At 35.9% G+C, this 25,183-nt stretch overlaps 1 protein-coding gene, 1 non-coding gene and 1 pseudogene across 2 annotated transcripts; 2 read left to right on the top strand and 1 right to left on the bottom strand.

Annotated features, from left to right (window-relative positions):
* Positions 1 to 5,257: 5,257 nt before the first annotated feature.
* Positions 5,258 to 5,941, bottom strand: LOC146883184 (uncharacterized). Its single transcript, XM_085667465.1, has one exon. It carries the CDS (start codon positions 5,939 to 5,941, stop codon positions 5,258 to 5,260), a length of 684 nt encoding a protein of 227 aa, XP_085523591.1.
* A 14,087-nt stretch (positions 5,942 to 20,028) lies between these two features.
* LOC146883183 (secreted RxLR effector protein 161 pseudogene) lies at positions 20,029 to 20,821 on the top strand (annotated as a pseudogene).
* Positions 20,822 to 24,444: 3,623 nt separating this feature from the next.
* Positions 24,445 to 24,528, top strand: TRNAL-CAA (transfer RNA leucine (anticodon CAA)). Its single transcript has one exon. It is a non-coding gene; the product is annotated as a tRNA-Leu (tRNA).
* Positions 24,529 to 25,183: the final 655 nt, after the last annotated feature.

Raw genomic sequence — 25,183 nt, 5'->3', positions numbered from 1 at the left:
TTTAAAAGAAATATCAGTTTGATTTTCGTTTCTTATCAAAAATAATTTCATATTTTATCTTGTTATGATTTTTGTGAAACAATTTTTTTCCGCCTTTTGTCCTTTTAAGCAAAATCGATTCAAAATAAATATAGCCATATTTTAGAGGAAAAATATGTATTTTATAAGTTTTATAACTCTTTTAGTAGTTTTTCAAAATTAATATTTACACATGTATTTTATAATATTTTTCTTTGAACCAATAAAGTGTTACTTTAAAGTTCGGCAAACTAAATGAATATCCCATCCATTCTGGTTTACTATTCACTTAATAAAATTTCATCTAATTCTCTTTAAATTAATATTTAATGTTCTGGAATGCAAAATGATTATTTATGCTTGTGTTTCAGATTGGTAGTACTTGTTTGCACTTTATATCTTGAATTGTTGTTTTCAAATTTTAATAGTTATTGGAGAATTAAAGTAAAAGTTGATGGGCCCGTATATCTGTAACACCCCATTTAATTAAGTACGCGAAATTAAAGGAATGTCACGATAAAGATAACATAAAAACGCGGCCTGGGATCAACTCCTTACAACCCATGGCACACCACGATGCCCAAAAGAAACTAGAGGAAAAGTTAATCAGAGTGCATAAAAACCAAGGACGAACAGATACATGGGTCGCAACCCTAAATGAACTCATGCAGAATTAACAACTAGTCCACGCGGACTATGCAGCAGAATCTCTACTTCCTTGCTGACCTCTGGAACCTCGCCCATCTGCTCACATCAATTAAATTGATGATCATCGCAAGAAGAACAGCCACATACAATACAACCATACAAACAAACGGGTAAGCTAGAGCCAACACATATTCATCACACAGTCAAGTATACTATCATCATCCCATATCCATATAACAACCAAGCATGTTATGACTCTTCATTCAATACACTACGACTCGATTCGACTCATCCGGATACGTATAACTTGGTCGAATTCAGCGGATGCTTGCACTTGTGGTGGATACCCCTGCTCGACCCTGAGCTGCTCATCTCCGAGCTATGTGTTACAAGTATTACGATGAATCAAATCTCCCTCACCACAAGGTTAGCCCTTAATGAATTTCAGGCCTCCTGCTACTCTCACCACAGGAGTCAGTCCCCTCTAAGTAAGACTAACTGGCTCCTTAGAGTGTCAGGATGCAACCTTAACTTGAATCCTTACCTAGTTATACAGATGGGGCACCACCATGGGCACCCACTAACAGGGGCCATGGAATTACATCCCGACCACTGAAGCGCGACCTCGGAGGTCTCACCTAGAGACCCCAAGGAATTTACATGCTGACACAGACCAACATTCATAACTCAGCAATAAGAGAACATTAAATCATATTTACATTTCCATACCAACCCCTAAGATTAATTCCTCATACACATCATATTTCGAATCCATACCTCTGGTCATCACCACCCCATGAATCTAGGGCCTCATCTCATATCAATAACGTGTCCCTTTACTTCCAAACCACTCATTCATTTCGCATGCCGAGATCATACCCAACCCGTCATACGCAATTCATAATTCATGCCAAGTACACATAATATTCCATTATATACATGTTTCTCATTATACAATTCACAACTAAACCAATATCAATCATCCAAGAATAAACAAGCACCCAAACAGCGTACTGCCTCGCCCAACCCCTCGCTCAAGCTGAAGGGTTTCGCTCAGGCGAGAGGTGCTCGCTCAGGCGAGCCCCCCCTCCGCCTAGGCGAGGGTTCGATGGAGCACCCAGGGAACATCACGGGATCTCGCTTAGGCGAGACCTCTCTCGCCTGGGCGAGGTGTTCACTCGCTCAAAATTTCGAACGGGTCGCCTGGGCGACCTTTCACGCAATGGGGTTTGGGCGAGCCTTCGTCAGACTCGCCTAGGCGAATCCGACTCGCGTGGAGGAGATTACCAGTTCTCGCCCTGGTTTCTCCTGCAATAGATGTACATTCCAATCCAAACAACCATACAGGGTATTCCACGCACCAAAAACAATGATTTCACCATACAACATCAAGCAAACTCAAGAATAGACCAAAAATCAACTTAAACCTGAAACCCTAACTTCCCGTACCTAGAAAAGGGCTAAGAGCGAGGTGCGTCTCCAACAGCGGAACGCGAAGCTCCAGCGGCAGATTACTGAGCTGTGGAACAGATGCGGAAGAGCATATGTAAGCTTACGACGAACCCCTACTGGAAGTACAAACATAAAGGCGGAAGGAAAGCAAGACCTGAGGTGTAGAGCACTTACATGAGGCTAGGAAACGCAACTGAGCTCACTGGTTCAGGGTTAGGAGTAAACCCTAGCAGAAGAAAAACAACAGCCGCTCTAAGGATTGTGAAAGTTCTGTGTTACCAAAATGAGCACAAGGTTAGGGTTGGTAGGTTAGGTCTGACCCTTCCTCTTTGGGCCAGCCTTTAGGCCCATAAGATTGGGGCAGCCCTTAAAAGGAAGCAGGAATAAAAAGGGGCCTTACATTCTCCCCAAGAAGAAAATTTTCGACCTCGAAAATAAAGACTCACCAGGTAAAATAGGTGTGGATGTAATTTTCTCATGTCCTCCTCCAACTCCCAAGTCGAGTCACCCGTCCTCCGATCCCAGATGACTTTGATAAGACTGACGGTCTTTCCTCGATGTTCGTCAACCTTACTATCCTCAAGAGCGATGGATGGTACTTCCACGGTGAGGTCTTCCCTGATCTGTATATCTTCGGTCTCTAGCACATGAGCGGGGTCAAACACATACTTCCTCAGCTGCGAGACGTGGAACACTGGGTGAACGTTTGCCAACTGCGGGGGTAAAGCTATCTCGTAGGCCACCAACCAATCCTCCTCGTGATTTGATACGGGCCAAGGAATTTGGGCGAAAGCTTCCTTGAGCGGAGAGCCCTTCCCACGCCCGTGGTTCGGGTCACCCTTAAGAATACATGATCGCCAGCTGCGAACTCCAAGGGTCTCCTCCTACGATCTGCATAGGCCTTCTGTCTACTCTGAGAAGCCAGCATCCTATCCCTCACCATCCTCACCTTCTCGGTGGTCTGCTCTAACAACTCTGGTCCAACCAACACTGCCTCTCCATCCTGATACCAACAGAGAGGAGTCCTACACCTCCTGTCATAAAGTGCCTCGTATGGCGCCATGCCAATGCTCACATGAAAACTGTTGTTGTAGGTGAACTCAATCAAAGGCAATACCTCATCCCAAGCTCCCAAGTGGTCCAGTACGCATGTCCTCAACAAATCCTCTAATGACTGGATCGTCCTCTCAGACTGGCCATCGGTCTGAGGGTGATAAGCCGAGCTCATGGTGAGCTTGCTACCCATAGCACTCTGTAACGTCTGCCAGAATCGGGATGTGAACCGCGGGTCTATGTCGGAAACTATGCTCGAGGGCACCCCATGAAGCCTGACTATCTCCTTAATGTACAACTGGGCCAGCTTGGCCATAAACATTCTCAAGTTCATCGCCAAGAAGTGTGCACTCTTAGTCAGTCGATCTACTATCACCCAGATGGTGTCATGTCCTCTAAAAGTTCGTGGCAAATGGGTTACAAAGTCCATCGATATACTGTCCCATTTCCACACTGGTACCTCCAACGACTGTAGAATGCCCCTGGGTCTCTGATGTTCCACCTTCGCCTTCTGACAAGTCAGACAGGCGGATACAAACTGAGCCACATCCTTCTTCATCCCCTGCCACCAGAAAGTTTCCTTGAGGTCCTGGTACATCTTAGTCATGCCAGGATGCAAGCTAAGACGACTCTTGTGTCCTTCCTCAAGGATCAACTTTCTCACCTCAGCATCATCAGGTACGCATACCCTACCCTGGAACCGGAGTATACCATCATCACCCAAAGCAAAATCTCTAGCCTCATCCGACCCAAGCTGTTCTCTAACTCTGCTCAGACCAGCATCCAACAACTGCCTCTCTCTGATCGAGTCCAAGAAGTCACTAGATATAGTAAGGGTACTACACCTAATGGACTCGGACCCCAACTCCACCTGTAGTCTCATGTCTCTGAACTTCTCTAGTAGTTCCACCTCTTTTATCATGAGATGTGCCGTATGTACCGTCTTCCTACTCAGAGCATCTACCACCACATTTGCCTTCCCCGGGTGGTATAGGAGCTCAAAGTCATAATCCTTTAGGAATTCCATCCACCTCCTCTGTCTCATGTTTAGCTCCTTCTGATCAAACAAGTACTTTAAACTCTTGTGGTCGCTGAACACTCGAAACTGAGCACCATAAAGATAGTGCCTCCAGATCTTCAAGGCAAATACTATCGCTGCCAACTCAAGGTCATGAGTGGGGTAATTAAGCTCATGCACCTTAAGTTGTCGTGAAGCATACGCTACCGCCTTCTTTTCTTGCATCAAGACACAGCCAAGTCCGAGATGAGACGCGTCGCAGTAGACTTCAAACGGTTTCTCCACATCCGGAATTACCAATATAGGAGCGCTCGTCAATTTCCTCTTTAGCTCTTGAAAGCTCTCCTCACACTTGTCCGTCCAAGTGAAAGGTTGGTCCTTCCGAGTAAGCAAAGTCAGAGGCGCCACTATCTTGGAGAATCCCTCTATGAATTTCCTATAGTAGCCCGCTAACCCCATAAAGCTCCTGATCTCTGTGGCCGACTTGGGACTTTCCCACTCTACCACCGCCTCGACCTTTGCCGGATCCACTACAATCCCCTGGGCCGATATCATATGCCCCAAGAATTGAACTTCATCCATCCAGAACTCGCACTTGGATAACTTGGCATATAGTTGTTTCTCCCTCAAGACACCAAGTACCAACCTCAGGTGTTCCGCATGTTCTTCCTGAGTCCGGGAATAGATAAGGATGTCGTCTATGAAGACTACTACAAACTTATCTAGGAAAGGTCGAAAGATCCTATTCATGTAGTCCATGAACACTGCTGGGGCGTTGGTCACGCCAAAAGGCATAACCACATACTCGTAGTGGCCATACCTGGATCTGAATGCCGTCTTTTGCACATCATTAGCCTTTACCCAGATCTGATGATAACCCGATCGTAGATCTATCTTCGAGAACACTGTTGATCCGTGCAACTGGTCCATCAAGTCATCAATCCTCGGGAGCGGATACTTGTTCTTGATAGTCATCTTGTTCAGTTGCCTGTAGTCCACACACAGACGTGAACTCCCATCCTTCTTCTTTACCAATAATATTGGCGCTCCCCAAGGTGAAGTGTTGGGTCAGATGAACTTTTTCTCCATCAACTCTTCTATCTGTTTCTTGAGTTCTACCAACTCTGCCGGAGCCATACGATACGGAGCCATCGATACCGGACCCATCCCTAGTACCAGGTCAATAGAGAACTCCACTTCTCTACTGGGAGGCAACCTTGGTACTTCATCCGGAAACACGTCTTCAAATTCATGTACCACATAAATGACTGATGGTTTCTCTCTCTCTCCCACCTCTATACGGGCGAAGATTATGAAGCACTGCGCGCCGCTCTGAATCTCCCTCACCGCCCCCTGAGGGGACACCAATTCGAGATCCTCTAAATCGGGAAACAACAACCTCTTCTCCCGGCAGTCTATAAGGGCACGATTGGCAGAGAGCCAATCCATCCCTAAGATCAATTCCAAGTCTTGTAGAGGCAGGCAGATTAGATTTACCTTGTACCTGCGTCCCTCTACCTCCACTGGACACCTAGCAAACAAAGACGACGTCATGACCAATCCTGACGCCGGAGTAGACACCGCAAGCTCGCACTGTAGCTCGCATACTAGCAAACCCAAACGTTTCACATAACTATCTGACACAAAGGAGTGTATCGCTCCAGAGTCATACAACACACAGCAAGACACACCAGCTATTAAGCAGCAACCCATAACCAAGTTACCTGAACCAGTCGCCTTTGCTCCTGTCATAGCATACACCCGGCCTGTCGCCTGAGACCTGTTGCCTCTGTCCCTCCTCTGATGCTAATGGGGAGTCTGAATTGGAGGGCGCGTTGCTGCCCTGGCAAGGTTAGGACAGTCCTTCCCAAAGTGGCCTTCCTTGCTACAGTTGTTGCACCTACGGTAACCCTCCATACGGGGATAAGCATACCTCGGGTGGGGTCCTCCACATGTATAACATTGCACTCGACCCTGCTGAGGAGGAAGACCCCTAGACCCTTGAGGCTGATGAGGAGGTCTGTCATACGGTCTCCTTCGCTCGTCATGTCTAGGCTTGGACCCCGATGGTCCACCAATCCTCTGAGGCTGCTGAGGCCGCGGACCCTCTACCTCATTCTTCATCTTTTCCATTACCCTGGCCTTCTCCACCAGAGCGGCAAAATCCTTGATGGACAAGGGTGCCACTATCAAGAGAATGTCGCCGCGGAGTCCATTCTCGAACTTGCGACATCTCCACTCCTCATCGAGTGGCAAGGTGTAGAAACGACTGAGATGCTTGAACTTTTCAGCATAATCAGCTACTGACTTCCCTCCCTGTGTGAGCTGGAGGAATTCCACCTCCTTGGCGTATCTGACACTGTCGGGGAAATACTCTGAGAGGAACTTCCCCCGAAAGGCCTCCCAATTCACATGCTCTCCTCTCTCCTCCATGATGGACTTCATGCTCATCCACCAGTGTTCAACTTCCCCGGTCAGCATGTAGACGGCAAATGCCAACCTATTATCTGTTGGGCACATCTTCGCATCGAAGATTCTCTCTAGATCTTTCAGTCATTGATCGGCTGCATCTGGACAGGTTGAACTTCACGGGATGGTGTTTTAGGAAGTCTTCAAGACTCCACTCCCTGACTGGTGGTCGTGGCTCAAGGCCAAACACAGGGACAGTCGCCCTGTTCTCCTCCAGCTGGCGGAGGGCCTTCATATGCTGCCGATGAGCATCCTCGGCAGCCACCCTTGCAGCTTCCATCTACTGCATCACCAATTGCTGTTGCTCTAGCGACGCTGCCTGTCGCTACATAGATGCCTCGTGCTGCTGCATCATCGCTGTACTTTGCTGCGTCATGGCAGCTACCATCGCCTCGATAGCCCTGGCGATATCGGGCACGTCACCCTGGGACGATTGCGAAGCCCTACGAGGAGGTGCCATAGTTCACTGGCACACAGAAAATCACTTGGTTAGGTTTGCTAAAGGCAGGAATTTTAACTACTCACTCAGAGACACACAGAGAAAGCTAAGCGGACATCCAAATCCATAGACCTAAGGAATGACCGCTCTGATACCATAAATGTAACACCCCATTTAATTAAGTACGCGAAATTAAAGGAATGTCACGATAAAGATAACATAAAAATGCGGTCTGGGATCAACTCCTTACAACCCATGGCACACCACAATGCCCAAAAGAAACTAGAGGAAAAGTTAACCAGAGTGCATAAAAACCAAGGACGAACAGATACATGGGTCGCAACCCTAAATGAACTCATGCAGAATTAACAACTAGTCCACGCGGACTATGCAGCAGAATCTCCACTTCCTTGCTGACCTCTGGAACCTCGCCCATCTGCTCCCATCAATTAAATTGATGATCATCGCAAGAAGAACAGTCACATACAATACAACCATACAAACAAATGGGTAAGCTAGAGCTAACACATATTCATCACACAGTCAAGTACACTATGATCATCCCATATCCATATAACAACCAAGCATGTTATGACTCTTCATTCAATACACTACGACTCGACTCGACTCATCCGGATACGTATAACTTAGTCGGATTTAGCGGATGCTTGCACTTGTGGTGGATACCCCTGCTGGACCCTGAGCTGCTCATCTCCGAGCTATGTGTTACAAGTGTTACGATGAATCAAATCTCCCTCACCACAAGGTTAGCCCTTAATGAATTTCAGGCCTCTTGCTACTCTCACCACAGGAGTCAGTCCCCTCTAAGTAAGACTAACTGGCTCCTTAGAGTGTCAGGATGCAACCTTAACTTGAATCCTTACCTAGTTATACAGATGGGGCACCACCATGGGCACCCACTAACAGGGGCCATGGAATTACGTCCCGACCACTGAAGCGCGACCTCGGAGGTCTCACCTAGAGACCCCAAGGAATTTACACGCTGACACGGACCAACATTCATAACTCAGCAATAAGAGAACATTAAATCATATTTACATTTCCATACCAACCCCTTAGATTAATTCTCCATACGCATCATATTTCGAATCCATACCTCTGGTCATCACCACCCCATGAATCTAGGGCCTCATCTCATATCAATAATGTGTCCCTTTAATTCCAAACCACTCATTCATTTCACATGCCGAGATCATACCCAACCCGTCATACGCAATTCATAATTCATGCCAAGTACACATAATATTCCATTATATACATGTTTCTCATCATGCAATTCACAACTAAACCAATATCAATCATCCAAGAATAAACAAGCACCCAAACAACGTACTGCCTCGTCCAACCCCTCGCTCAGGCTGAAGGTTTTCGCTTAGGCAAGACCTGCTCGCTCAGGCGAGCCCCCCCTTCGCCTAGGCGAGGGTTCGATGGAGCACCCAGGGAACATCACGGGATCTCGCTTAGGCGAGACCTCTCTCGCCTGGGCGAGGTGTTCACTCGCTCAAAAGTTCGAACGGGTCGCCTGGGCGACCTTTCACGCAATGGGGTTTGGACGAGCCTTCGTCAGACTCGCCTGGGCGAGATTACCAGTTCTCGCCCTGGTTTCTCCTGCAACAGATGTACATTCCGATCCAAACAACCATACAGGGTATTCCACGCACCAAAAACAATGATTTCACCGTACAACATCAAGCAAACTCAAGAATAGACCAAAAATCAACTTAAACCTGAAACCCTAACTTCCCGTACCTAGAAAAGGGCTAAGAGCGGGGTGCGTCTCCAACAGCGGAACGCGAAGCTCCAGCGGCAGATTACTGAGTTGTGGAACAGATGCGGAAGAGCATACGTAAGCCTACGACGAACCCCTACTGGAAGTACAAACATAAAGGCGGAAGGAAAGTAAGACCTGAGGTGTAGAGCACTTACATGAGGCTAGGAAACGCAACTGAGCTCACTGGTTCAAGGTTAGGAGTAAACCCTAGCAGAGGAAAAACAACAGCCGCTCTAAGGATTGTGAAAGTTCTGTGTTACCAAAATGAGCACAAGGTTAGGGTTGGTAGGTTAGGTCTGACCCTTCCTCTTTGGGCCAGCCTTTAGGCCCATAAGATTGGGGCAACCCTTAAAAGGAAGCAGGAATAAAAAGGGGCCTTACAATATCAATTGAGAATAAAATATAGTTAGGAATTGATTATTTTAAATTGAGGAAAAAATTCATTTTAAAAGATCAAATAGTGTAATAATAATGATTCGCACTTAAAAAACTTAATTATAAATATTATAATTAACGTTTTCTAAAGCAAACTAGAGTCGTGACTCTCAAAAAGAATAATATTTCTATTTTTATTCTTTTTATTAAACATAACAAAAATCTTGGTATCTAAATTTTGACATTTTTTAATATTCATATCTAATACTATTTTTTAATATAAGGTTTTTATTCAAGAAATATCACTATAGACTTTTAAAACCTCAATTAGGTATCAACCTCATTGTTCACAAATTGAATTGAATCGATACCAATAAAAGACGAAAAGGTATAGTAGTTGGAAAATAAATGTTTAGATGTTATTTTGTTTAATTGAACATAAAACCTTTAAAAATGATAAAATAGGTCAGAAAATGTAAGAAACAAAAGGGTTAACCGATAGAATATATATATATATATATATATATATATATATATATATATATATATATATATATATATATATATATATATATATATATATATATATATATATATATATATATATATATATATATATATATTATATTGGCCGATCTTGATCAAGAGTTTTGGAGTGGTTAAAATAATATAATTCTTTGATCATTTGGTTGAACCATTAGTATAATACTTTAAAAAGTGAGTCTTCTATAAAATAATTAGATTGGATTATTAGTATAATGCTTTAAATATTTTAAAAGATGTGAAGAAGTATAATTTAACTTGTTTTCATCTGCACTTGTAGCTTTCCTTTTACTACTTCTACAAAATGAATCCATTATTTTATTCTTCATTGATATGTTTTTTTTCTAAAATATATTAAAAAATAATTTATCATAATCTAATAAAATATTTGAGAGACATAAGTATTAGAAGAAAAATATATTATAATCAAGTTACAATTAAAAATCAGTTATAAAAAAAATACATAATACATTATTTTTTACTTCTATAATCATAAAAATTAAGTATACAAAAGGCTCATGAGATAAAAAATAATTTTCATAACTATTAAACTATATTTCATCATCAAGTAAGACAAGAGAGAGTTATATATTTTTTTTTCTTCGAGAAATAAAGGAAAGAGATGAGAAATGAGAGCAAACATAATGAGTATGTGCCTAACTTCATTTTTCTTCAAAAAAAAAGTATGATAGTGCGATATGAGTATAATTTTGTCAAAAATTAAAAAGGCAATGACAGAAGAAAATAAAAAATATTTTAATACATGTTTGGTTTAATTACTCTTTTAGTTATTATTTCAAAAGATGTAAGTTGGTCTTCCATTTTTTTAGTTTAAATTTAGTCGCAATTTGTTAATTTTAGACGAAAATAAATACTAGAAGACTAATTAAACCTAAATATTTTTTTGATTTTTTATTATGTTGGATTTTATGTTTTATTATTTATTAACATTAAATATTGTATTTTATAAAAGAAATAAAGAGACATAATTTAATTATCATTAATTTCTAAAATATACTATTTTATAATTTTAAAATTTTAAAATTTTTTAAAAATTCCAAAAATAGATATATAATTTTGAAAAAAATAAAAAATATTTGGGGGCCTAGGCCTTCCTGCTCCTGTAATGCTCCATGTGTATGTATATATATATATATATATATATATATATATATATATATATATATATATATATATATATATATATATATATATTAATTTTTTGGAGTAAAAGAAAAAAATACATTAAATACTCTAATTTTGGAGTATTTTTTGTTAGAACATTTTTCATGTCTAGGTAATTTGTCTAGTGCCAAATTTTTATTTGTTTATTTCTATATAGAAATTCATTTTTTTAAGAAACAAGGGACACTATAAAGACCACATCACAAGAAGGAGGAGGTGAAACATGATTATTCAACAAGTTATTGATAAGAATGAAATGTTCTTATTGAGTACGTAAAGTTTTTGGAAGTATACTTCTAAATTAGAGTTGTCGAAAGAACTTCTAACATAAGATATTATCAATTTTGATTACAGTTGATTATATTTTGTTTTCATATATATATATATATATATATATATATATATATATATATATATATATATATATATATATATATACTTTGCAAATTTAGTATGAAAGGTTCTTAATCAAACATGAATAAATAAGAAATTGCAGATTTTGGGTACTTTTGAAATTTTCCAAGAGATGATTATAGCACAAGATCATGACTATTAAATATGATAAAATATCATCCAATCAAGCTAAATATGATCAAATATTATCACATCAAGTTAAAGATGATCAAGTATCATCGATCAAACTAAGGACGATCAAGTATCATAGATCAATCTAAGGATGATCAAGTATCATCCATCAGACTATCAAGCTACAATTAAGATGATCCAACTATCATTCGATCAAGCTAAAGATGATCAAGTATAATTTGATAAAACTAAAAATGATCAAGTATCATTTAATCAAGCTATTAAGGTACAATTAAGATAATCATGCATCATAATCCGGTTAAAGATGATCAAGTATCGTCCGATCATGTTAGAGATGATCAAGTATAATCTAATCAAACTAAAGATGAACACATATCATCTAATAAAGGTAATGATGATCAAGTATCATTTGATCAAACTATCAAACTACAATTAAGATGATCATGTATCATCCAATCAAGCTACAAAAGATGATTAAGAATTGATTGATCAAACTTACCAATAATGTTTATGAATCATCGGATTAAGACAAGAAATTAAATTTTTGTCATACTAGTGTCAATATGATCCATGTTATATTTTAATTTATATATAAATTTCATATTATTTAGGTCAATCTATCTAACATTAAGCTGAACTAATTAAATATTTTTTCACTTAACCATGACTTAATGTCATTTTGGCGTGATCCCCTAAGATAGGATAACGTTATATCAGAGTTCTTAAACTTACAGGTTCCTTCTCGAAAGAAAGCTAATTACAATTTAATAATACTGATTATTATATTAAATATGAGATGTATATATTAGTATGAAATAATAAATAATAATTTTCTTTCAACCGATGCTCATCGGAGTGGACAAAATGCACCAATTTGAACAATCATAAAATTGAACCAAATCATATAAGTGTTATAAAAGAATTGAGTTAAATTGTATAATAATTTAAATAAATTGAATTTAATTAGGGCAGAGTGAACTAACTTAAATTGAACTACTCTACATTGTTAAATTGTACGAAGTATATGGATGTTTAGTTTATTACAAGTAAACATTCCATTTTTTAATATCATAGCATATAGTTTAATTTAATTTAACTAATTCTATTTAAGAGTAATTATATATTTTAAAACTAAATTAGTAGAACAATTCAGTACGACTCTTATTATAAACAATTCAATATTCAGTCCAATATCAACTTGGTTGAGTTTAAATGTTTTTCAAGAACTCTATTCTAATACTTCTGTCGAATAGTTTACTCATACTTCCTCTATCCATAGATAATAATAATTGTTTAAGATTCTTTCACTAAAACTAAACACATTATTTATTTTCTTAAGTAATTTATTTGAAAATAATGTTATTTGAAATTTTAAAAATAAGAGATAAAAATTAATATTTAAAAAAATGATTATATTAACTTTAGGGGCAATCTAAATCATTGGCTAATTATTCCGATAAAACAACATATAGTTATTATTAACTTATACCTCTTTAATATTTTAATTCCTAAGTCTAATACAATAAGGAAAACTATCATTTTATTATAACATATAAACTAACATCATACCCAGATATGTGAAGAATAATTTAAAATATTTGGAAATTGTGTAAATATTTTACGGGTTGTAAAATTTAACTCATCCTTAAAAAGGAACCTTCAACATTCCATCTTTGACTTTGAATTTACATGTTGATAGTTTTGTTTTAACTATGCCAAGACTGAAAGGCAGGGAAACATAAAACTACTGAAGATTAAACTTTAATAGACTTTAATGAACATAAATTCAGAATAAGTGTGTTGAACATAAATTGGTAATAAATGTGTTGAACATAAATTGATAATAAGTGTACTTCTAGGAAAAATATATTATTTGTTCTTCCAAACTCCTAGAATTCTAAGTAAATACCAGGTAAGACTTTTTTGGATATAGATAGTGTCACTTAATATTCAAACTCTTTCATTACAATATCTAACTTTAATAAAATATTTTTCGAAAAACATAACTTTGATAAATGAAATTATCCTATAAATTTCACTCTCTCTTGGTATATAAACCCAATAAATTATTTGAAAAGAATTACAAAAATAAATTAAATCAAATCAAAATTTTAAACTGTTTTTAGTTTTAAAAGTTCTTTTAGATTGAAAGGTTGTGTGGAAGTGTAATAGAGCTGTAAATTGCATACGAATCATCACCATCAAACCAAAGTCCATAAGTTGCTTGCTTCAATTTCAATATAAGTGGCCACTTCCTTAAATCCTGTGAGGAAACACTATTGATTACAATAAAATTTATGTCTGGTGTATGTTACAGTTACAAACCTAATATTTTCCCAAAAAACTATTGATATTTACAATCTTAACTAAGTCACAGTTACATATCATTGGATGTATCAAGTAACATCTGATAGGAATCAAACCAAAGGTGTTTGATGACTGGTTGTTTTTAATAGCATCCATGCTTGTTTCACTCCCCATTTCTCTTAAGTTACTATTTCACTTTCAATCTCCTCAGTCACCAATCTGCAACCGCATCTTTCTCCAAATTCCATTCATGGGTTCCAACAAGATGGGAAAAATTGTGAATTCTACCACCAACTCTTCACCATCTGTTGCAGTCTCTGCTGTCCGCAAAAACCATGTATGATTCAATAGTCTTGTGTCATTGTTCAGTGACTTGATGAATGAACCATTATTTTTGTTTCACAAAACAGAAATAATGAACGAAACCTGTACCTTAATTTGGCTTTGTTGGCTTGTAGGATTAAATAAAAATTGTAGTATTAGGCTTTCTCTGCTGCATTTTGCGATTACAGATCTGTTGTTTTTAATTTTCATGATTTGATAGCAGGTTGTGGCTGATCATGACATCGAGAATTGTATCATGTTTGGTAGTATTCCAGTCGTGCTGTCCAAAAAGAAAGCGAAGAAAGCGAAGAAGTTTTCACTTGGAGACAAACACCCTGAGCCAATAATATCTAATTCTAATGAGTCAATTTCCTCATCAAATGCCACCACTACTGCTTCTAAACCTAAAAATTTCAGCAGGAGAACTCGTGTTGATTTAGATTTAGTGTACCAAAAGACTCAAAGTTATCGAAAACGTAGCCAAGTAGCATACCTCTTCTTTTCTTTTGAAGTCCCACATCGCACAGTTAACCGAAGATAAAGGACTTATAAGCCTTTGACTCACAAGAGGTATTGCCGAGCCAGGTCGTGGTGGCTTGTAACCCAAACGGGGGCGTTAAGGTGCTGGAACATAATATTAGACTGTGTGTGGTGTGGTCATTGACTGCTTTCTTCTACTTCAAACGAAGTCATGTCCCTAATAAGCAACCCATAAGGTGTAGGGGGAATTGAAGCAATTAGCAGCACTTGATCGCATCATCCAGGGTCTGAAATATATATAGTGATTGATTTGATATTGAACCTTCACCTTTTTAATATTTGAATTGGGTTCAGCGAAGATGTGGAGAGTGGTCAGTTTCATCATTCATACATTGGATGAATTGGGAATGCTTTGTTGCAAGCTTATTGGATTAAAAGCAGAAGACCCCTTCCAGAAAATTTCTTCTCCGAGGCTGAAAAAAAGCAACCAGAAGAAAGGTTAGTTGCAGCGAGAATATAAAACTGGAAACAAAATTTTGAGAAAAATCTTATCCAAAAAATTTAAAACTAATATAAAACAAATGTAACAATTTATTTAATCACCAAAAAGTTTACTTTTATACATCATGTAAATTATTTTGGAATATAAAGGTTGATAGATTTAACAACATTTTCTTCTTAAATTTAGTATGATTGAATCAGTATTTTTAAGTTTATATTTATTTCAAATAATCGATTATTAGTATATTATTTTAGTTAGAATTAATTCTATTAGTCACTCATTTGAAATATTATGATGGACCAATTGTGATTTAATAAAATATAAAGACTTATTGGTTATTATTATGGGAAGTGATAATAAAATAAAATAAAGATAAAGATAAAATAAAAATCAACTTGATGGACGTTGGTTTATAAAAGGAATTGGGGTTCTGTCTCTGGCCATAAGGTTCTTTTCACAGTAACCCATCAAGAATGTGTGAGAAGAGAAAGAAAGGCAAAGAGATAGATTGAGAAACGGTTATTGAAGAGCACACAAGATTACAAATTTGAAGAACGCATATTCATAGGATCTCCCATGGATCAATGTTAGTGCTATATTATGTTTTATCGAGTGAGAATCATAACTCTTAAAGATTCTTAATTAGTTTTACATGTGATATTAGAGCAAGATTGTAGAATTTATGATTCTCCTATTATGTGATGTTTCTCCCTTATGATATTTTCCCCTAATGTTATAAACCCTAATTTAATTTTAAGAACGATGATGTTGCCATTAAAATATTGCATCCGCTGCTGCTTGGAATTGTATGCGTGCTTTTAAAAGAATCATGTCTTCCACTATCACGTTTGTACTATGAATTTTTTTTTAATTTGGTATAAAGTAATTAATGCAACAATGTGTGAATGGCTTAAAAAAAACCGTTACTGTATGAATGACATAATGAAGTGTGAACGTGTGCTGTTAATGTATGAATGTGCATCAGGAAAATGGGTAGTGTTTATGGGTTTACGCCACCAATAAATTATTATTAATTATTTATATATAAATAATTAATAATTTTATTTTAATTTGCAATAATATTTATGTTTGTTATTGTTAAATTAAAATTAATGAGGGTGCTATATAAATTTTATAGCAATTAAATGTATATTTATTTATTTATTTATTTATTTGAAATCAAGTATGATAAATTTTGTTAGTCACCAAAGTGGCCAAAATTTTAAAGTTTTTGTGATTTCAAATTATTAATGTTTTATTCTAATTACCCATAGTATGGATGCTAAATTATGAATAATTAAATTTATGGGTTAATTGAAATTAATTAATTATAAGACATTTAAGGTTCGCCCAAAGGTTGATTAATTGTTCTCATAATTAATGAATATGATTGTAAATAATTTTGTATGTGTCACTAGTTTTATTTATATACCCAAAGGTAGTAGGTGATTCTAGTTGATGCATATTATAATATGATTAGCATCATTATGTTTATGTTTGTATATTATTGGATCTCCCAAAGGAGAACATTAGTATGCATAGAATGATTGTTTATATCTGAATCTGTTTTTACGTTTAGTTTTATGACTCAAAGCATTGATGTTAGGCATGTGTTAATTGCAGTCTCTATTCCAGTATCTTTACACTCGCATGCTTCGTTTGTTCTAGTCTTTAATGGGTTGAATTTTCCTGTCTGGAGTGAGCAAGTCTAATTTCACTTAGGTGTGTTGGATCTTGATCTAGCTTTTCAAGTTGAAAAGCCGACTGCTATCACGGATGCTAGTAGCAATGAAGAGAAAGCCCATTACAAAGCTTGGGCAAGATCAAACAGACTTAGCTTAATGTTTATGAGAATGAGCATAGCAAGCAATATAAAGTCAGCTCTTCCCAAAACTGATGACGCAAAAGAATTTATGAAATTTGTGGAAGAGCGCTCCCAAACTGCTGATAAGTCTCTCGCTGGGACACTGATGAGTACGTTAACCACTATGAAGTTTGACGGTTCACGTACTATGCATGAGCATGTGATCGAGATGACAAATATCGCAGCAAGACTTAAGTCTTTAGGAATGGCAGTGGATGAAGGTTTTCTCGTGTAGTTTATTCTGAACTCATTACCGTCTGAGTATGGTCTGTTCCAAATGAAGTACAACACCATGAAAGACAAGTGGAATGTGCATGAATTGCACAGTATGCTAGTTCAGGAGGAGACCCGACTGAAGAACTTAGGAAGTCACTCTATTCAATATGTGAAGAATCAAGGAGCTGTTGGAAAGAAAGTTGCTAAGAAACATGGAAAGGGTAAAGGACCACTAAAGATTGACGAGTCCTCAACCAAAATGCAGAAGAAAAATGACAAATGTCATTTCTGTGGGAAGTCTGGACATTTCCAGAAGGACTGCATAAAGCGTAAGGCTTGGTTCGAAAAGAAAGGTGAGCATAATGCTTAAGTATGTTTTGAATCAAACTTAACTAAAGTTCCCCATAATACGTGGTGGATTGATTCAGGATGTACGACTCATGTTTCTAATGTGATGCAGGGATTTCTTACAACCCGAACCATAAACCCAAATGAGAAGTTTGTCTTCATGAGCAATAAAGATAAAGTTCCAGTGGAAGCGGTCGGGACTTATCGTCTAATCCTCGACACTAGATATCACTTAGACCTTATGGATACTTTTTATGTACCTAGTATCACTAGGAATTTAATTTCTTTGTCTAAGCTTGATGTTGCTGGATACTCTTTTAAGTTTGGGAATGGTTGTTTCAGTTTGTTTAAGCGTACTTTTATGATTGGATCTGGTACACTTTATGATGGTTTATATAAATTGAATTTGGATAATTTATATACTGAAACTCTTATGACTTTGCATCACAATGTTGGCACTAAACGTAGTTTAGTGGATGAACAATCTGCTTACTTGTGGCATAAACGTTTGGGACATATTTCCAAAGAAAGAATGCAAAGATTAGTAAAGAATGAAATCCTTCCTGATTTAGATTTTACTGATCTGAATGTGTGTGTGGATTGTATTAAAGGCAAACAAACTAAACACACAAAGAAAGGAGCCACGAGAAGCACTCAGCTTCTTGAAATCATACACACCGATATATGTGGTCCGTTTGATGTAAATTCTTTCAATAAAGAGAAGTACTTCATCACCTTTATTGATGATTTTTCGTATTATGGACATGTCTATCTACTGCATGAGAAATCTCAGTCAGTAAATGCCTTTGAAGTTTATATAAATGAAGTGGAAAGGCAATTAGACAAAAAGGTGAAAAAAGTAAGGTCTGATAGAGGTGGTGAGTATTATGAAAGATATGATGAAAGTGGACAACACCCTGGTCCGTTCGCTAAGTTCCTTGAGAAACGTGGTATTTGTGCTCAATACTCAATGTTAGGCACACCACAACAAAATGGTGTATCAGAAAGGCGTAATCGAACCTTAATGGATATGGTTAGGAGTATGTTAAGTAATTCATGTTTACCTGTATCATTGTGGATGTATGCTTTAAAGACTGCCATGTATTTGTTGAACAGGGTTCCTAGTAAAGCTGTTCAAAAGACTCCTTTTGAGTTATGGACGAATGGGAAACCCAGTTTGAGATAGTTGCATGTTTAGGGTTATCAGGCAGAAGTAAGAATATACAATCCGCAAAAAAAGAAACTGGATGAAAGAACAATCAATGGATTTTTCATTGGTTATCCAGAAAAATCAAAAGGGTATATGTTTTACTGTCCTACCCATAGTACAAGAATCGTTGAAACTGGAAATGCTCGATTCATTGAAAATGGTGAAACCAGTGGGAGTGAAACTTCACGAAATGTGGAGATTAAGGAAGTTAGAGTACAAGTTCCTATAACTAGTACTTCTCCATCAACAGTTGTTCCACATGTTGTAGAAACTCACAACAATCAAGAACAACAACAAATTGATGATCCCGAGGTTGACAATGAACCAATAGTAGAACAACCACAAGAAATAGTATTAAGAAGATCTCACAGAGATAGAAAGTCTGCTATTTCGAATGACTATGTGGTTTATCTACAAGAGTCAGAAAATGACTTAAGTATTGATAATGATCCAATTTCTTTTTCAGAAGCCATTAATGGTGATAATTCTGATAAGTGGTTAGATGCCATGAAAGATGAGCTTAAATCAATGGCATATAATGACGTATGGGACCTTGTGGAATTGCCAGAAGGATGCAAGAAAGTTGGGTGTAAATGGGTCTTTAAGACTAAGCGTGACTCTCAAGGCAATATTGAACGTTACAAGGTCCGTCTTATTGCCAAAAGTTTTACTCAGAAGGATGACATTGACTATAAGGAAACATTTTCGCCTGTTTCTAAGAAAGATTCTTTTAGAATTATCATGGCATTAGTAGCTCATTATGATCTTGAGTTGCATCAAATGGATGTTAAAACTGCTTTTCTGAATGTGGATTTAGAAGAGGATGTCTATATGGACCAACCGGTGGGGTTCACTGAAGAAGGAAAGGAGCACATGGTGTGTAAACTTAAGAGATCGATATATGGACTTAAACAAGATTCTCGACAATGGTATCTTAAGTTCAATGATATTATTGTGTCCTTTGGATTTAAGGAAAACACTGTTGATCGGTGTATATATCTGAAGGTCAGTGGGAGTAAGTTTATATTTTTTATTTTGTATGTTGATGATATCTTGCTTGCGACTAATGATCTTGGTCTATTAATTGAGACTAAGATGTTTCTCTCTAATAACTTTGAGATGAAAGATATGGGTGAGGCATACTATGTGATAGGAATAGAAATATTCCGTGACAGATCACAAGGACTGTTAGGTTTGTCTCAGAATGCATATATTAATAAAGTTTTAGAGAGATTCAAAATGGATAAATGTTCAGCATCTCCTGATCCAATACAGAAAGGAGACAAGTTTAGTCTCATGCAATGTCCAAAGAATGATTTGGAACGGAAACAGATGGAAAATATCCTTTATGCATCTGTTGTTGGGAGTTTGATGTATGCTCAAACCTGTACGAGGTCAGATATTAGCTTTGCAGTTGGTATGCTTGGTAGATACCAAAGTAATCCAGGTCTGGAGCATTGGAAAACTGCAAAGAAAATTTTAAGATACCTACAAGGAACAAAGAATCACATGCTTACTTATAGAAAATCTGATCACCTTGAGGTGATAGGTTATACAGATTCAGACTTTGTCGGCTGTGTGGATACAAGAAAGTCTACATTTGGTTATGTGTATCTTTTAGCCAAAGGAGCGATTTCATGGAAAAGTGCGAAGCAGTCTGTCATTGCTGCATCCACCATGGAAGCTGAATTTATGGCATGCTTTGAGGCCACAGTTCAGGCTAATTGGTTGCGAAATTTTATTTCAGGACTTGGAGTAGTCGACAGTATTTCCAAGCCGCTGAAAATTTATTGTTATAATTCCGCATCAGTCTTCTTTTCTAAAAATGACAAGTATTCTAAAGGTGCTAAACATATGGAGTTGAAATACTTTGCCGTTAAAGAAGAAGTTCAGAAACGTAAAGTGTCAATAAAACATATTAGCACAGATCTTATGATTGTTGACCCTTTAACGAAAGGGTTACCGTCCAAATTGTATGCTGGTCATGTAAAGAATATGGGCATTATGTCTACTAGTGAATGTTGAATGTTAATGTTTTGAATGTTTATGTGACACTCTGAGCTCCCTAATGTATAAATTTATGAAATCTGTGTTTTCTTAATTATGTTTATGCATGCAAATTATGATGAAGAAAACAAATTATGTTATGTTATTGCTTTGTAAAATGACATTATGTTTGAACCCATTATGGACTTCTCGTTTTTAAGGTCATATTAAGGAGAAAGGGATGATATAGTAGTACATGGAAGGAATCATGTCGATCAAATGATGTGTGACCGCCATGACTCTTATTATTTCTGTATCTTTAATTATGAATAATGATGGAACCAATTTATGCAAGGTCTTTTATTGCACATTATGTTTATGTATTAAATCACATAATGTTATGACATCATATGAGTCAAGTGGGAGAATGTTAGAATTAATTGATGAATTAATTCTATTAGTGACTCATTTGAAATATTATGATGGACCCAATTGTGATTTAATAAAATATAAAGATTTATTGGTTATTATTATGGGAAGTGATAATAAAATAAAATAAAGATAAAGATAAAATAAAAACCAACTTGATGGACGTTGGTTTATAAAAGGAATTGGGGTTCTGTCTCTGGCCATAAGGTTCTTTTCACAGTAACCCATAAAGAATGTGTGAGAAGAGAAAGAAAGGCATAGAGATAGATTGGAAAATGGTGATTGAAGAGCACACAAGATTACAAATTTGAAGAACGCATATTCATAGGATCTCCCATGGATCAATGTTAGTGCTCTATTATGTTTTATCGAGTGAGAATCATAACTCTTAAAGATCCTTAATTAATTTTACATATTTTAGTTAAAGTATTAGATGATAGGTTTTTTTTCTTCAGAATGACTGACTATAATAATAGACAACAAATATTTAACATAAAAAAAAAACTAAAAATCACTTTACTTAAAATTTGAATGAACTATCTATTTTATAATTCAAAAGATGGAAGTTTAATATAATAGAACTTGGAGTTCAAGTTTTTGATTTAAGATATGAGAAGTAATTTCAAATATTTAGCCTAAAAAAATTTTAAAAATCACTTTATGTAAAATTTAAAAATCACTTTAAAAAAAGTTGAAAGTCTAATTTAATAGAACTTCAAATACCATTTTCCATTTAAAAAATAATATTAATTTTCAACACATCAATTTGAATAAGTTATTGTCGTTTTCAAAATTAATTAGTTGAAATAATTTTTTTAAATTAATATTGAATTACAATTACGTTTCTCGAAAATAAAATATGGAGATTTTAGTGTTACAAAGCACTCCTAGATAGAAAATGACTTCATTTATACATATAAAACTTCTTTCTATAGCTAGAGGGGTGGATATAAAGTGTCTAGTTTCATTGTTTAAATTTCAAAAGTATCGAGTAAAGTTCTTTTGCTTCTAGGAATAATTATGTAAAATGTTTGGAAGTTACATGTATTTTTTTAGAAGGTACGTAACTTTTTAGGTTAGATAAGTGTTTGTTAAATGATTTTATGCTTTCCATAATTTCAATTATTTTTATATAGACTTCAATACTAATTTGTTATTTATTTTTGTTAAGTTTGTTTAATTTAATACTAATTTTTCTTTCTTATTTAATCAAGTACTAATTTTTATCAATTTTTGTCAATTCAATTTTTTTGTAATGTCAATTAAATAGTTAACAACATAGTGACAGGGTGGAATAGTTCGTTTGATGTGACACCAGACGTGGCTTAACATGTCTAGTCTATCTTTCTCATCGTTCTCCATGGCCTCCAACATTCATCATTAATCACCCATCCCTACATACCTTCATTCCAAACATAACACTATCACAAATCATCTCCTCCCTTCTAAATTCAAGAAACCCCAATCACATACCTCCATTTGAAATTCAAGAAACCCCAATCACCAACCAATGATCTCATGCAACTTCCACCTAGCCTCCTCCTCACCTTGTCGCTCAAATCTTTTGTTTGCCCCGCCATCACCGTTAGAGACGTTGCCAACGAATGTCAATGCCACCATATTCTCCCCCTTCACAAGCAGACACAATTGCTTCCTAAACCCACAACCTCCATCACCTCCTATTATTACTAGAGTAGCCATCGGCGACAACCAATTGTGTGCATCTTCTCCTCTCATTCTTATTCCTGCACAAGAGCTCCTTTGCACTTTTTGAGAATCGAGCTCGTCTCCACAGTGCCTCTAGCGGTCAGACAAAACTCACCATTCAGAGTTGATGCTTCGACCACGCCGAGGTTGTCATTTGCCACAGCCGGTGCTTCATTGGAATGTTGTTCTTGTTCTAGCTTTGCTCTTTGATTTCTGATGATGCTGTGTTTGATTGGATATAAGGTGAATGAGATGAGGGAATGTGTAGTTACATGCTCTCTAGTTAGGCTTTGGGGATGAGGAGAGATAGAAAAAGGGAGTTTAATCTACTTGTTTTGAGATAGGAGTAAAGGGGGTTTTGTTAAAGGAGAAAAGGAAGTTGTTTGTGTGTGATTATGTGTTGGTCGATTCTGAATTGGAAATTGATTAAGGAAGAAGATGAAGTTGATTGCGGTTGAGAGTAGTGTGTTCCCATGTACCTTACCCGCTGAAAAAATATTTGTCTCGTACCCGTACTCATATCCGTGTGGATATCCATTATGCGAGTACCCACATATTTTTTTAATATCCGCGAATATCGACGAGTACCTGCGGATATTTACAAAAAAATATAATATTTAATAACATATTTTAACCATAAATTCAAATAAAAATACAATGCATAACATTTATAAATTTCAAACACAGTGCAAACAAGTCATTTAAATACAAAGAAATGAAACTTTTTTAAAACTAATTGATAAAAAATAACTCATTCAAAATCAATGTATTAATGTTTTAATCATTTTTTTAATTTTTTTTTAATTTAAATTAGAATATAGCGGGTACTAGTATCTGTGGGTAGAGATACTATGATACTCGTACCTGTCCTGTTAACATGCGGGTATAAAAAATACTCGTACCCATCACCTGTGGATATCCATTTACAATATTCATTTCCTACCCGTTGCGAATTTTATTCACAGATACCTGTGGGTACGAATTTTTTTTACATCTCTAACTAAGATTGTACAAAAGTTATATCCCTTTAGTTATAATCAACCTCATCAAAAATTGGTTAATCAAGTTGCATCGTCCATAAGTAATTAATCATATACATAAAAGTTATAATATGTTAAACCAAATACAATTCTAACATCCAACATAATAACATAAAATTATTGTCACAAATGGTTGACAAAACTATGGCAACAATTTAATTATTGTCATATGATATTACTAATAACGTATTTATATATTTATAATTTATAGTGATGAATATTTATATTTCTTTAACTTTATTTTAATGACTAAAATAATAAATGGTAAACATAAATCTAATTTCCTAAATTTTCAAGTCATCTAATTTATGTTATATGAATTATTTTAAAACTTTAAAATCGATTAAGAATTTATGCTATGTTATAAATTCTAAAACTATAATTAAATTAAATTAAGTAGGCGATTTTAAAATAGCATATCATATCCATAATTTTTTGTATTTGAATACCATCAAATCATGTTCATTTTAGGGTTAGCAAATTTATGTCTAGTGTCAAGATGGCCGAGTGGTCTAAGGCGCCAGACTCAAGTTTTGGTCCTCGAAAGAGGGCGTGGGTTTAAATCCCACTTTTGACATTTTTGTCATTAATTGTTTTCATTTTATATTTTTTTAATTTATTAAATATTGTTTACTTAAAACTCTTCTTTATATTTTAATACAGTTAACTAATTTTCTGAGACAAACACCAAGGACATTCCCTGGTAGTCCAACCTCAGGACACATATGAGAAAAAATTAAATTTATATTTTGGATAACTTGTACTACTGTACTCTCTCGTAAATTAAATTTATTTTAAGCCTACCATGAGTTCATTAACAAACCAAATTTGAAATGAATAAATTCAATCTTTTACCAACTCATATCCGAACTATATAAGAATATGCAGTTATAATATAATATCTAATTAAATATAATAGAATCCAAACTACATGAATTATATCAATATAATTTGGATATTTTCTTATATATATATATATATATATATATATATATATATATATAATTTTAATTGATTAAATAATAAATAATCAGCAAAATAATATTAATTATTTATTTATTTTGAACACCTCTTATACACTTAGTCTAGATTAAAAAAGGTTTACAAAAAAACATTTTTATGGAGTATTCATTCAATTCTCATACTCACTCTTACATTATAGAGTTTTTTTATATGATTATACTGACTTAAGCGTTTTCGTCGATCTTCACCAGTAACACGACGATAAACTC

Source organism: Vigna unguiculata, chromosome 10 (genome assembly GCF_037176805.1).
Source record: "Vigna unguiculata cultivar grain cowpea cultivar isolate G323 ecotype 2 chromosome 10, ASM3717680v1, whole genome shotgun sequence".
Lineage (NCBI taxonomy): Eukaryota > Viridiplantae > Streptophyta > Magnoliopsida > Fabales > Fabaceae > Vigna > Vigna unguiculata.
This window is presented reverse-complemented; position numbering and strand designations above follow the sequence as displayed.